We start from the raw sequence: 14,849 nt of genomic DNA on the forward strand, positions 1-14,849 counted from the left end.
TTACAATATATACATGTAAATATACACAGTTGTCGTCGTAAACCTAAACCTTTGGATGTTGGAGTTGATGGATGAAACATTAAATCGTAATAGTTTAAAATTATAGAAAAAGAAGAATTTGTATAGTTGTTTGCATAATCATTCTGCTTTAGCACTTATCGTAATACACACAAACAGACAATAAACAATTACATGACCAATTGCTCGTAGCACTCTACTACACTCCGAATAGAGTGCCACAAACAATTGGTTGCATAATCAAATTCTCAAATGTTTTGATGGTTTCAAACTAGAGACATCAGGCATCATCCTTTGTTGTATACTCTATATGGACTTAGCCATACCTATTATATCAGACTGAACAAAAACTCAGTGCTTCCAGCACAGAATTAAAAATATAACAGTAATGACTTTATAAAATCATATATTTTGTTAATATGTTGAAATTTACACAAAGTAAATCTTTGTCAAAATGTGAGTACAAAAAATTAGGCTGGATTTTATAAAATGCAAGGGTTGTTTTTTTTCAACCTCCACTGACCCAGAATAAAAAAGAACAAAACCACTTTATTTGTAGCAGGTAGTTAGTCTTCACCTATTTTTCCACATAATTGACTTCTCGATTCGGGCAGACGTCGTACCGTGACACCAGCTTTTGTATACCCATGTCGAAGAACATTGCCGCCGGGCCGTTCGGCTAACCTTTAACACCGTCGGTCGGCAGTACACGGAGTGGAGCTTGAAATTTGAGGAAACTCCTCACCGAGCTCAGAAATTGCAAACCGACACCTTTCTCGCACCGATCGATCCACTTTGTCCACCAAATCGTCGGTCGTCACACACTTCCTCCCTTGACCGCCCTCATCGTGAGCGTTGTCACATCCTGGTTTGAATTTCCTGCACCATTCACGCACGCATTCGTAGCTCACGAGGTTCTCACCATACACATTATACATCCTTTGATGAATTTCACCTCTATTCAGCCCTTTGGCCTGTAGAAATCAAATTACTGCTTGTACTTTACTCTTGGCAGAAAACTGGATTGGTGGCACCGTGTTTGTGTTTACTGTGCAGTAGCAAATGTCTAAAATAGCTTGGTGCAATGCTAAGTGGTGAGGGAATACCACTCACTAGGTGTGCACCCTGTCTCACACGCTTCCAATTTTTTTTCATGCATTAGTGGAGATTGAAAAAGTAACCCTTGTAAAAGCACTTTTCAGAGATGATTCTGCTGAAAATGTAGGATGTCTGCAATGCGTGTGCTTATGAAGATTACTTTCAATTAATGTAACAGAGCTGTAGAAAAATGTTTTGCCGGTTTAGTTGGATTAAGGATAACTGATTTCCTAAGTACTAATTCTGAGCACATCTGATAAATTTTGTAAACAACTATAGTGTTTCAACTGTTCTAATTGAAAAGGTGATAGCAAACTGGAATAAGATTATTCAAGCTTGATATGTACTTGATTTCAATTTCATGTTAATACAGATCTTACTGTAACAATAATAGTGTATAATAATTCAATTACTGATAAATTTCTACAAAGACCAGAAACATTGTTTACTATTTATTATCTATTGTAATTTAAGGCCAGATGATTAAGGTGTCGGCCTACCGTTCCAAATTCTGGCAACACCACTGGAATTTTTCAAGGCTGGTCCATGCTAGATATATTGGGCCCAACGTTTCCCCACCCGGCAACCTCCATTGCAGGCCCGGCCAGATCCACGACGAATACAATCAAAAAGATCCTCTCGGTAACTGCTGGGCAGAGAGAGAAATTTGAAAAAAATTAAACGGCCAAGGAAGATAACTATCTACAATTTATACATAAAAATCAATGAGATCAAATAATTTGTTTTATTTCACAACTTATTATATAAATTTAATTAGTAAATATGATATTTAGCTGGGTGAAAGAATCTTAAACAAACCACATTTATCAAAATTATACGAACTGTAATTGAAACAAATAAATATATTTGTTTTTTCACTGAAAGTATTTACTTTTTATATGTAAAAATACTGATAAACCTATAAGAATGCATCTTGATTAGAAACATGCCTCGTGTTTAAAACTTCGGTCGGATATTGTCATCCAATGGAGTTTGTTACGAAATATTGGAAGATTATTATTCTTAGAGCAGATCTAAAGATTTATTGACATTGTACTATAAGTTTGTATTAGTAGTATCAGATTCTTTTTTGGCATGTATGATCCCCATTTCCATTGTATGTACTGTCACAAAATTTGTATACGCGAGATTGCGACCCAGATCTTCTAGTTAAAGAGTACGCAGACGACAGATCGGAAACGGAACCGATCGACACGTCGCGATTTCCCCGAGTTCGAACGTAACGTACGACGGTTCGTTTCGAGATACGGCGAAAGATTCTGCTTTACCGCAGCTAGAAGATTAAGAACGGCTCTAATGATTTTTTTCGACGATGCTAAGGTACAGTACCTCTAACTACATTCGAAAATATTAAAACGAGTGCAAAGGGAAGAGATCGTACAAATAACTAGAATTAGCGCGCACAGAAATTCCGGGGCCAAGAACGAATCGATTAAATAATAGACCAAATACTAATAAACTCCTACTAAAACACCGGATTGTAAGTAATTCTTCACCCAAAAACCTAATAACCGGTGCCAGTCCACTTAAATTATACGGCAAACGTTTTTGGACACTTCACTGTGACCTTCCTCAAGCCTTCTAATCTTCTTACAACGAATTTTCGAACAATCGAACTCCTATTTCCGCTACGCACGTGCCAACCGAATAAAATTAAAAAATTAAAAAATCAAACAACTCAAATTCAAACCGTTCGAACTATCTTACAGAAGATAGTTGAACGGTTTGAATTTGAGTTGTTTTAATTTTTTAATTTTTTAATTTTATTCGGTTGGCACGTGCGTAGCGGAAATAGGAGTTCGATTGTTCGAAAATTCGTTGTAAGAAGATTAGAAGGCTTGAGGAAGGTCACAGTGAAGTGTCCAAAAACGTTTGCCATATAATTTAAGTGGACTGGCACCGGTTATTAGGTTTTTGGGTGAAGAATTAAATAATAGACCGTCAAAAATATGCATAATATATCAAAATTATCTTTCTTATTACTAATTAGCAATTTCATCCATCCTAAAATTGTTTTTGGATGAAAATGCTAATTTGAAATTTTGAATATCTCTGAAAATGCCTTAGTTTTTCTAACCAACGAATAAGTGTAAATTACATAGATCGTGTTTTTCCACAAGACAGTGATGCAAAGAACGATGCTACTAAATGCATAATTATAGATTAGAAGACAACGAATAAGGAATAGCGAAAGACGGAGAGAAGGCGAAGGCGAGAGGTCCACACAACCAATAAAAGAATTGTTTTATGCAAATTAAATTTCGTATCATTTTAAAAATTTATATAACAGACATTATTTTATCATTTTAAGGAAGGATTATTTAAGACGCAAATATTTTTGCATAGACGGGTTCGACGTTCTTCGAGCAAAACGTCCCGAGAAAACGGCACCGATTACTTCCGTCGACGAACGCAAGTACGAGATTAGTAAAAACTAATACGTCGCCGTAGCTTCGACGGACCGGAATCGCTCTCCGCCACGAGGTCGAGTCGTCTTTTGCCCGTCCACCCACAAAAATTTAAAACCGGAACCGGAAACGAATGCAAGAATCGTGGAGATCGACACACGCATTTTAGTCGTCCTTTAAATCTCCGTACATCTAATCACTCGACAAAAATAGACAGTAATACAACGAAAAGCGAGCGGACGCGACGTCCGCAGAATTCTCGCCGGGTATCCTCGCTCTCCGCCGGATCCCCATCGGCCTAACACGAATAAATTAACGCAGTAGATTCGAAACCGTCGTCGCGCCGGGCAAACGGTCTCCGGAGATTCCGGCGAATCAGTCCAAGTACTTGGCCACCACTCTTCCCACGGTGTTGCAGACCAGGAGCCAGGCCGGTATCCCGATGCCGTCCGGCACGTCGGACGGCAGAGCCAGGAAGCGATTGAGGGGATAGAGCCACTTGCTGGGCAGTTGCAGGATGGGTACAGAATTATAATATATCATCAGATAGAGCAGAGAGCAAGCCATAATGGCGTAAAGTACAACCGTTACTATTATCCTGACTTTAAACGTGTAAGTAGAACGAACTTGCGCTTGATGCGATAATTCGTCGGTCACTTTGTTAATCTTGCGTTGAATTTTAGCGTATTTGGCGAATTCGTCCACCATGTTGATGCTTCCCAGTTCGGCTTTCAAGTCGCACACCTGTCTTCGTAAATTACTTTCCAGTTCTCTTTCGCTCGTTATGATCTGAAGAATCATTTTGACAAGAAGCGGTATGCAAGCACCCAACAGTCCACACGTGCTGACAAACCAGAACAAAAACGTCATTGTTCGTGGATTAAAAACACGATAACACACCCTTACCGTTCGACCGACGTCGGCGACAGCGCCCCCTGCACGGCTGGAAATGAAAGTTAAAAATTATTATTCAAATTTCTTTTAAATTTTTATATTTATTAAAGTCTAAATAACTAAATTATTAATTTCTTTGTAAAATACTCGAACGTTTGATAAAATATTTCCTCGAAATAATTTATATATCGTTAATAAAGTAAATGCCTGTATCTTCCGAAGGTTCTGGTGTATTTTTAAACCAACTTCCTACTATCATGAAAGTTTTTACACATTTCTCGTAAGAATTATCCACAGGATTAAGTGTGGAAAGTAAAACTGATTCATAATTTTTTTAAAAATTTAACAAACGTCAGCCGAAATTTCGTTACGGGCAGTACATTTTGTTCACTATTTTAATGAAATATTATATAAGAACATTTATCTCGGCGATAAAGATTATGTCCCTAGACATTATAAATTGCATCGCTTTTTCGTTTAACTCTAAATAATAAAATTGTATTTAACTTATTGAAACTGCGCTACTGTGAATATATTCCGATTAAACTATTGAGATAAATAATAAAATTGCTTCTGAAAATTATTCGATTAATTAATGTTAATAGCTATTCGGTAAAAATCGATTGCTTTTAAAATGAGCAATCTAAATTTTAAAATAGTAACGACTATTTAAACTCGGAATTCGTGTCAGAGTCGACAGATACAAGTTTCTGATCCCATAGCTATGTTCTAGAGTTAATGTAGAGGGTACCCGATAGCTGGCGCTGAAGTCGTTCTGCGGAGGAATCATGTTTGGCCCAGCAGTGGCCAATCGGTTCCGTTCAAGCGAACGCTGACAGCCGATTGCAGAGAGAACGTTTAGAGGCCGACGGCGGTTTACAGATCGGGTAGACCGCGGTTCAGAAAAATTTCATTGCAGAGACAGTGTTTCGAGCTAGCCACAATGTAGACAGCGATTAGAAACAAGTTATTTGACCTACTTTCTAGACTCGCTCGACAACAGGTTTAGAGGGCTTTTTGTAGTTTTATTGGTGGAAAAGTTTAGATAAAAAATGGATATGTTCCTTTGATAAATGTACGAACCGACAAAATTATTCATTAATTAATTGCTTGGAGCAAAAATAACAAAATTAAATACTTTAAATTTGTTTTAAATGTTCAAATTTCGATATTCAAATGGGAGAAGACTTAAAACTACAATTAATTTAAATTTGATGCATTTATTTACAATTCGAGTATCGTGACGGTTATAAAACGTTAATGCATTTCGGGGTCATTGTAGTTACAGAACGTTCTGTTAAACAAACGAGACAATTTTAATAATTACGGAAATCTTATAGAAATAAAAAAAATATATATAATAGTAATAATAAAATATTTAAAATTATTTATTTCTACAGTTACGAAGGGTGACAGTAATACGATGTCGAAATAATTCGTTAAAAATCTATTCCGTACACGAATTTTGAAATCGATATAAATTTTCTAAATATGGATTTGTTCGTATTTTAAACCGTATTGGCGACGAAATTAAATATCGAAATGGAAAATGGTCGTCATTAACTGCCGAACAATGGTTGTTGACGGCCTTAAGATTTTATTTCCGGAAGCCTTTTTTTTAAACTCTTTCCGCCCTGTGGGCACTAAGACGGCCTCTTTTAGTAGGCCAATTATTGGTTCGGCCAGGCCCACAATGGGGCGACCGGGTGGTGAGGGACGGGGCCCGACATATCCGAACGGACCACCCCCGAAAAATTGCTGGGGATTATTCGACCCGTTCGGATTCGATCCCGGGTCCCCCAGAGCGGTAGGCTGCCACCTTGACCGCTCGGCCATCCTGCCTCATTTCCGGAAGCTGTCGGAGTATAGCTGGCGACCTTTTCTGACGTCACGAACGAATAACCCGATAGGGGAAAAAAGTGAAATCTACTCCGTACGCGGCGCTAGTATCGACGAGGTTGTAAACAGACTAAGCGATACGTTGTCGGTTCTAAAGTACGATTTGTTAATTCTTTAAACGAAAATCCAATAATTATTTTAAGACTGGGTAATGGCTGATAGAGGTTTTAACATTCAGGAATAACTAATTACTAAAGAAGTTGTGGTAAATATACCCACTTTTATGAGAGGAAAAGCACAGCTGAGCAGCAGTTTGTCATCTCGAGACAGAAAAACATCTAGTAAAAGAATACATATTGAACGTATTATAGGAATGGCTCGTACTCACGTACTGTACATATAAAATTTTGAGGCAACACATGCATCCGGCAGTAACGAAACTTGGCAGTGAAATTATATTTATATGTTTTATGTTATGCAATTTTAGACCATGCATTGTTGGCAGAGATTCTTAATTTGTTTCACTGTTAGTCTAGCTCTCTATTAATACCGTATATAATTTTTTTTCCATTCTAGACCCTAGCCTAATTTAAGTTTTCCATCTATAGTATTTTTAAATTTTTGTCTGTTTATAAATTCTAAGATTAAGAATGTATACTATCATACACAGTAAGGTCTTCATTGTGGAACTTCAATTCAAAGTAATATAGTGGTTTTAAAATTTGTACTATAGTTGAATAAATACTTGTAAGCTAATAAAAGAATTTTAATCTTTAAAACAAAATCTCTTTTTATTATTTAAAAAAATTCACACTATACACCATCTAGAAAAATTTTACATAAACTCAAATTGTAAAATAACAATTAGCTCAATTATTTTATAAACTTAATGTTTATAAAACATTTTTTTTAAAAAAGAACTGGCTTAATATGCTCATGGAAAAACATAATTAGTGTTTCAATCATGTCTGCAATGAATTTATTATCTCTTGGAATGATACAAACTTTGAAGTCACTTTTTGTGTAAATAAACAGATGAGCAACTTGTCTATTTGTCACTGCTAATTGTCCTTGGATTTGATGAAAATAATCATGATTCCGTTTTAAAGTAATTTTGTCATCAGTACATTCCAAATATGGTATCTTTAGCACATTCACAGGAAGTTTAAAATTGGAGTAAGGACATTTAACTTCTAATATTTTATCATCATCCACTAGCCCATCTGGACTTGCAGCTAAGAATGGGTATTTTGAATGAAGAAACATGCCACATTCTTTCACAGGAGTATTTACAAAAGAATATGTTTCAATTGCTTCTTTTTCATACCTTAAGCCGTGAGAAATTGCCTTACTTTTTATTGGCCTACTTGACAGTAATGAGCCACACAATTTTACTCTGTCTGTTGATTTTAATTTACAAACTTTTCCAAAGTTTGAAGATGTCAAATGCAACAAATGTTCCTTCTTCCAAACTGCACTTTTTCATTGTAATCTGGTCTCTTTTTCCAAATGTTTTATGTACTCCCTACTTGCTTCAGTTACATGTAAAGCACTTAAAAAACATTTCGGACATTGTGCTTTTGCAATAATCATGATCTGATTCTAAAGCCCTCATGTTTGCTGGTTGCCTTAATTGCAATATCGGTATTGCACAACCACTTTGCATGTTCATTGCCAAATTAATAACAAAGTTTGTATAATCAGGGATTGTACTGCCAGATGGTCTGGGGTCAAATTTTATGTCTTCCAATAATTTTCTTTTCATTCCTCTCTTCTTAAATAAATGAAATGGAAGCTCACTAGCCTTAACTGGGGAACCTTTATGTTGGCGGGTAGGCTGATGGAATGTTTGCAGAACCTGTGTGCATGTTTTGTGACACTTATATGTGCCTGTTCTTCCATATTCTTCTATTGCCAATAGTGTTACACATACATGTTTGCAATACGCTTTAGGCCCTTTACCTGCTGTACATTTTCTATAACCCCATCATCTGTAATTACTAAATCTGTGTAAATCTGTTCCCCTTGATTAATTCAGATTTTACATTACCTTTAAAATATAAAAAAATGTTTCTCTTTTGTTCCTCTTATTATTAATAAGAATTCATTAAAATACATCTGCACAGCAGACAGTGGCATTCTTTGATCTGACATCTCCATGTAGGCATCAATTGTCTCTATAGTCAAAACTGGTATTTGTAAACTTGGAGAGAGATCCTTATATTCAGATGAATCAGGAAGTTTGAGTTCAGGAGAGCTATCACAGGTTATAGAAAAATTATGAGTTTCCTGATTCCTCTCATATGCCAGTAACCTGAAAATTATTGTAAACAAGTTTAATAACTAGTTAACATATGATCACCAATATTTTATTTAGTTTTTTCTGTCTCATTGACAGGAAAGGCAAAAATTATTATTATATATTATATTCTTACCTTAATATATTACATATAATATAAAAATAAACAGTATAAGGTAACTGAACAGTATTGACAAGCACCTAAATATGGCAATATATATAGTGTATGCCAGATTTAGTAAAAGGAAATGGGCAAAAATTCACTTGTACAAAAAGTTTATTGGTGAAGAAATTAGTCTTATTGCATTAAATTATTGAAACAAGATGACTTGTGACCAATAAAAAAGACATTTTGATTATATTTATTTTAAATACTCCAAATATTGTTTTCTCTTGGTAAAAGATTAAGATATATATCTCTTATATTGTCTTAGAACTTCATAGAAAGTAGTTTTGTTTGTATTGATTGTTGTTCTAAATTACAGTGATAACCTATTGGTACAGTTAACATTTCAGATACTGATATAAATTGGTTATAATATATCAGGCTCGGTACATGACCATATTCCAAAGGAAAAAAAAATTTATTTTAATTAAAGTTTTGACCTTATGGGCCGATTGCAGAGACAACGTTTAGAGGCCGACGGCGGTTTACAGATCGGGTAGACCGCGGGTCAGAAAAATTTCATTGCAGAGACAGAGTTTCACGCTTGCCACAATGTAGACAGCGATTAGAAACAAGTTATTTGACCTACTTTCTAGACTCCCTCGATAGCAGGTTTAGAGAGCGTTTTACTTGAGTATAAGACGCCATATTCATTTGTTGGTCGTATTATAATGGATATTCTGAATTTAATACATCTTGCGAACGGGACGAATCAAGAACATTATTCATCTCGGCAATTACGAAGAGAGAGGGTAATGCGAGATCGGAATAATCCTATGGAAATCTATTCCGAAGACGAATTTCGAATTCGGTATAGATTTTCTAAATCTGGATTCGTTCGCATTTTAAATCGTATTGGCGACGAAATTAAACATCTAGATGGAAGAGGGTTGCCGTTAACTACCGAGCAACAATTATTGACGGCATTACGATTTTATGCCACCGGAAGCTACCAGAGGGTAGCCGGTGATCTTATCGGAGTTCACGTCTCTACTGTATGCAGGTATCTATCAAACTATTATTAAATAAATTTAAAAAATTGTTTTGTATAGTGTTAGAGACGTTTATAAGAATGAGGTCTTATTTAACGTTTGTATAAGTTATATATTGCATTTTTTATTAATTATCGTTATATCCTTATCAGAACCATCCAAAACGTTTCAAAGGCATTGGTTCATTTGAAGAATGCCGAAATTGTATTTCCGACAGAATCGGAACTTCCATCTGTTAAACATGATTTTTCGGTATTGTCGAAAGATAACTTTCCTGGTATAATTGGGGCAATTGATTGCACCCATATACCTATCCAGTGTCCTGACAGCAGTAGAGCACAAGTTTTTTATAATAGAAAATCCTATTATTCTATTAACTGCCAGGTGAGAATTATTTACATATATCATCATCTTTACTTAATTATGAGGTTAAGAAAATAACATATTTAAGTAAAATTTCAATAAAATACAATTTTATTGTTCTCCACAAATATTTTTGTAACTAATTTATTGTAGCTTAAATGACTATTAAGTATGCAATGGCCTATATATTTTTCTAACATTTTAAATTGTTATGCCTTGTTATGAACAGTTATATTCTTGATTTTCTTTGACATGAAAATAAAAATATCAAATAATATCTTTGATATCTCAACCTGATAACTTTAATGAAAATATATAATTGATGCATGTTTAAATGTATATTTTAGGTCATCTGTGATGGAAAAATGAAAATTAGGAATATTGTTGCTCGGTGGCCAGGTTCAACACATGACAGCAGAATTTTTTCAAACAGCAGTATTAAAGAAAAACTTCACCAAGGATATTGTAATGGATATCTTGTTGGTGACAGTGGCTATCCTTGTTTGCCGTACTTAATGACCCCATTTCTACATCCGCAGAATCACGGCGAAAGACGGTACAACAAAGCTCATTCACGAGCAAGAAATATCGTGGAGAGATTATTTGGGGTGTGGAAAAGACGATTTCCCTGCATAGGAAGTTGTCTAAGAACGAAATTAGACAACACACTCAATATAATAATAGCCACTGCAATTTTACATAATTGGGCCATTGATTTTAAAGAGGAGGAGTTTCTGATTGAGCATTCAAATGAAGAGAGAGAGGAAGAAAGTTCAACAATGAATGAGCAATCAAGTTCAGGGTCTGCTCTTCGAAGATCTATTGTACTGCAACATTTCACTTAAATGAAACAGTACTGTAGAAATTTCACAAAAGGTCCTTTTCAGGACCATACAATTTTGATAAAGAGTGAGCCTATCACAGACAAAATAATTCTCTTTTTATTCATTTTAAATAAAAATATTTCTTAACATAACCTATGTAACAAATTAAATAAACATTCATACAATTGTTTTATTCATCCATATTTCCTCAAAAAGATTTAAATTATGATTTCTATGTTTAATGTTTGTTCTACCATATATTTGGTTATTTTACACTAAAATTAAATACATAAAATGTCAACATAAATCTGATAATGTGGTTAAAAACAGTTTTAAAGTCATTATAGAATTTATTCATAGAAAGCTGAGCTAAAAATATAAATTAATGTCTTCATTTTATTTACAAATTTCAAAATTTTGTTTAAAACTTACATTTTGGACTTAGCATATTACTTAGATATTTTACAATATGGAATTTTCATATTTTATTACTGATTTTTAATCTGTTCTACATTCTGTTACAAAAGTATAAGGAACACCATAAATTTTGTGATTTTTCAAAATTTATTTAAACTTTTTGATAGAAAACAGTTTTATATGTTTTAAAACATATTTTTGTCAGCAATTACTAAATCAGTTTTACCTCTCCATCCATTCCACTCACCTCCAAAACCACCCCAAATCATTACAGACCCAGCCTCTTGTTGCTGGCTTATTTTAACGTTGCTTTCTCTTCTTAAATTATGCCAATATGAAAACCCATCAGGGCCATCTAAATTAAACTTCTTCTCGTCACTAAACATTATTTCTAACCATTCTTCAGTTCATCTCATCTTGTCATTAGCCCAGTTTAAATGCATTGATTTGTGTTTGGCAGTTAACAGGTTGCTTTTATTAATTATAAGCTTAAGAACTTCTCTCTCATTTCTTGATGTTAAACATTTAGGCTGTCCTGACTTTCTTTTTTGCCCATAATTTTTACCTTGTTGGAAAACATTTTGAATAGCATTCGTACATCTATTTACAGCAACAGAAATTTGTCTCAGAGACTTGCCTGAACCACTCAAATAATAAATTTTATGTATTTCTTGCTCCTTAAGTACAGTTTCATCAGGCATTGTTGAAAATGTTTATATAACATTCAATAAAACATTCAAAAAAGCCACCATGACAGTTAAAAATGATGACATCTCGCCCTAGTCATGATAATTATAATCTTTATGTTCTTATATTTTTTCTTTGATATTCTCCCATCATCTAATTGTTTATTAATATGATATGACCACTCTTAACTAAAGTTGTTGGCCCTGAAAAGGGCCGTTTTAATATTTATTAAATACATTTAGTTATTTTCTAATAATTTTAGTTCTTGCAGAAGTTTCAACTTTTTTAATCTTAATAACTCTATGTTAAGTTGTTCTGCTTCTTGCTTTTTCCTCTCTGTATCTTGTTTTATATTCTCTGTATCTTGTTTCATTTTCTCTGTTTTTATGCCCTCCTCTATTAGCTGGATTTGGGCTTTCTCTAATGAATTAATGCTATAAATATAATATAAATCATTATTTTTTAAAAAGTAATTATTAATATTTAGTATTATTTTATCTGAATATTATTTACCGTTGTCTTTTGGGTGGTGGTGGATCATCTGCCACGTTCACATTTTCCCTGACAGCTACATCACTTATCACTACAGGTGAAAATATTGCTGAATTAGAGTGTTCATTTGTATCTGTAAGTGATTCAATATTTTCATATGTAACGATAAGTGGCGATGGTGGATCATCTGGATTGGGTAATGGTTCAATACTGTCACCCAAAACAGATAAAACCACTTGTGTGGAGGGATTCAATGATAATGGTGCTGGTCCTCCACCTGTTATATGTGCAGCACGTCGGTTATTATCTGCCTCTTTTTTGGCATCTATTTTTAATCGCTTCCAGCAACCTATAACATAGATCATAAGATATACTTTTCTAGTAAATTTTTCTTAAATTAAATATGCTATTTTAATATTTGTATATTTACATAATCTATTAATCTAATAAATAGAAGTAGGGATTAGTAGGATATGAAATCTTGATTCAGAATAGAGTTCTACAATTCGGACTTTTTCTCCTTACTATTTCACATAAATATAGATTGTACAAAGTAATTTTCATTGTAATAAATTTAATTTAGGTGATTAATAATCGTAACTTTCTATTTTCTTTTTATTAAAATTTTGAATTATTATTCTACTTTGATATTATTAATGTTAAAATAGTATTAACTAACATCTTATAATCTGAAATGAATATTTTACATTCATACTTGCCTTTCAATTGTGCTATTGTACGAGCTGCTCTACATGGAAATGACGAAGAGAATTCGTTTTGAATCTTCTCCCATGCGGTTTTTTTTGACGCTATTGTACGGTTATCATACCCCTTCTCTTCAATTACGGGATAATTTTTAATAATTTCCACCAGGACGTTCTTTTCTTCTTCCGAAAAGTTCCTACATGTTTTCGACACAGTCGCCATGTTTCTGACGTCACACGAATAATCTGATTGGCTGAATTACTCCTAAAACAAGGGAGTAATGGCGAAGAAAGTAACAGCCAATGTTTTGCCGAGATTCGTTTAGATGACGTTCAGAAATAGACGGTCGTCGTCTTTGCAATGCATTTTAAACCTCGGTTCAGCCAGCCAACGTCTATAGGCCGTTCTGTTGTTAAACGTCGCTTAACGTAAACTCTGTCTCTGCAATCGGCCGTACGTATTGTTAGACAAATGTGAAAGGAATCAATGAGAACTTTACTGATCTTTAAATGTTTTTATCGACGAAAAATGTGCATTTTGTGAAATCTTATTCTTAAAACTTTCATCTACTGGTAAGTTACCTTATCATGTAATAGTTATAATGACTTGAAATTATAAATGTAATAATTAACGATAAAAATATAGATGTAGATTATTTTAACTTACCTTTCTATTAAATCGGCTTTTCTACCAGCTAACTTGGCATTGTACTTTTTTAATTCTTCCTTTAATTGTACCGTTGTTAACCTTCCTAAAAAATATTTTCGTTCTTCCTTTATTATAAAGTAAGCTATCCTTTCGAACGGAACAGCTTGTTTACAACCGTATCGATATGCGCGACACCTATGTCTCGTGATCACTTTTTCCCCTATTGGCCGAACGATTCCTAAATCAGGGGAGTAATGACCAAGAAAGTAAGAACCAATGTTTTGCCGAAGTTCGTGTAGAGGGCGTTTAGAAATAGACGCTCGTCGTCTTTGCAACGTATTTTAAACCGCGGTTTAGCCAGCCAACGTCTATAGGCCGTTCTGTTGTTAAACGTCGTTTAACGTAATCTCTGTCTCTGCAATCGGCTGAGAGAGTTCGGTCGTGGGTTAGCGCCTGGCCAGGACGTGGAGTTATCCGGGTTTTCTCCACGTCTGTAACGCCCGAATAGAGACCAGTTACCTTTAAAAGACCTCCCCGAAGGCATTATTTCTAGCGTAACGACAATCATAAATGCATACAATTACTATTACTGTACATGACAATTACGTCGCACTTTACCACGGAGCGATATAGCCTACAAGCTCATTCCACACTTGCCGATACAAGATAAGAAAGATGTTTTATCAATTCGGTTGGCAGATACTTTTGCTGTTTTCGAACAGTTTTGTAAGTTTTTTCTGCTGTTCTGTCAACAAAACTTTTATAAAATTAAAAATTGTATTTACTGATATCACGTGTAAAGCAAAAAAAAAAACAAACAAATAAAAAGTATAGTTAGTTTTTGGAAGAATTTAATAACATATTAATTTGAAACTACAAGTGAGGATGTGAATAAATTGAATCGAAAGAAAAGTTATTTTTTAAATATGTTTTGGTCCGAAGATTACCTGTTCTATTGCGTAACCAGCTCTTTGGGTG

At 34.3% G+C, this 14,849-nt stretch overlaps 2 protein-coding genes across 2 annotated transcripts; both read right to left on the minus strand.

Annotated features, from left to right (window-relative positions):
• Positions 1-3,690: 3,690 nt before the first annotated feature.
• On the minus strand, positions 3,691-4,475 carry LOC136981108 (guided entry of tail-anchored proteins factor 1). Its single transcript, XM_067277381.1, has one exon. The coding sequence runs from the start codon at positions 4,413-4,415 to the stop codon at positions 3,921-3,923; it is 495 nt and encodes a 164-aa protein (XP_067133482.1). The 5' UTR covers positions 4,416-4,475; the 3' UTR covers positions 3,691-3,920.
• Positions 4,476-12,264: 7,789 nt separating this feature from the next.
• Positions 12,265-12,975, minus strand: LOC136981121 (uncharacterized). Its single transcript, XM_067277396.1, has 2 exons — positions 12,540-12,975; positions 12,265-12,460 (listed from the first exon to the last, which is right to left on the minus strand). Exons 1-2 carry the CDS (start codon positions 12,881-12,883, stop codon positions 12,265-12,267), a joined length of 540 nt encoding a protein of 179 aa, XP_067133497.1. The 5' UTR covers positions 12,884-12,975.
• Between the last annotated feature and the right edge of the window lie 1,874 nt (positions 12,976-14,849).

Source organism: Centruroides vittatus, unplaced genomic scaffold (genome assembly GCF_030686945.1).
Source record: "Centruroides vittatus isolate TY-2023 unplaced genomic scaffold, ASM3068694v2 contig_743, whole genome shotgun sequence".
Lineage (NCBI taxonomy): Eukaryota > Metazoa > Arthropoda > Arachnida > Scorpiones > Buthidae > Centruroides > Centruroides vittatus.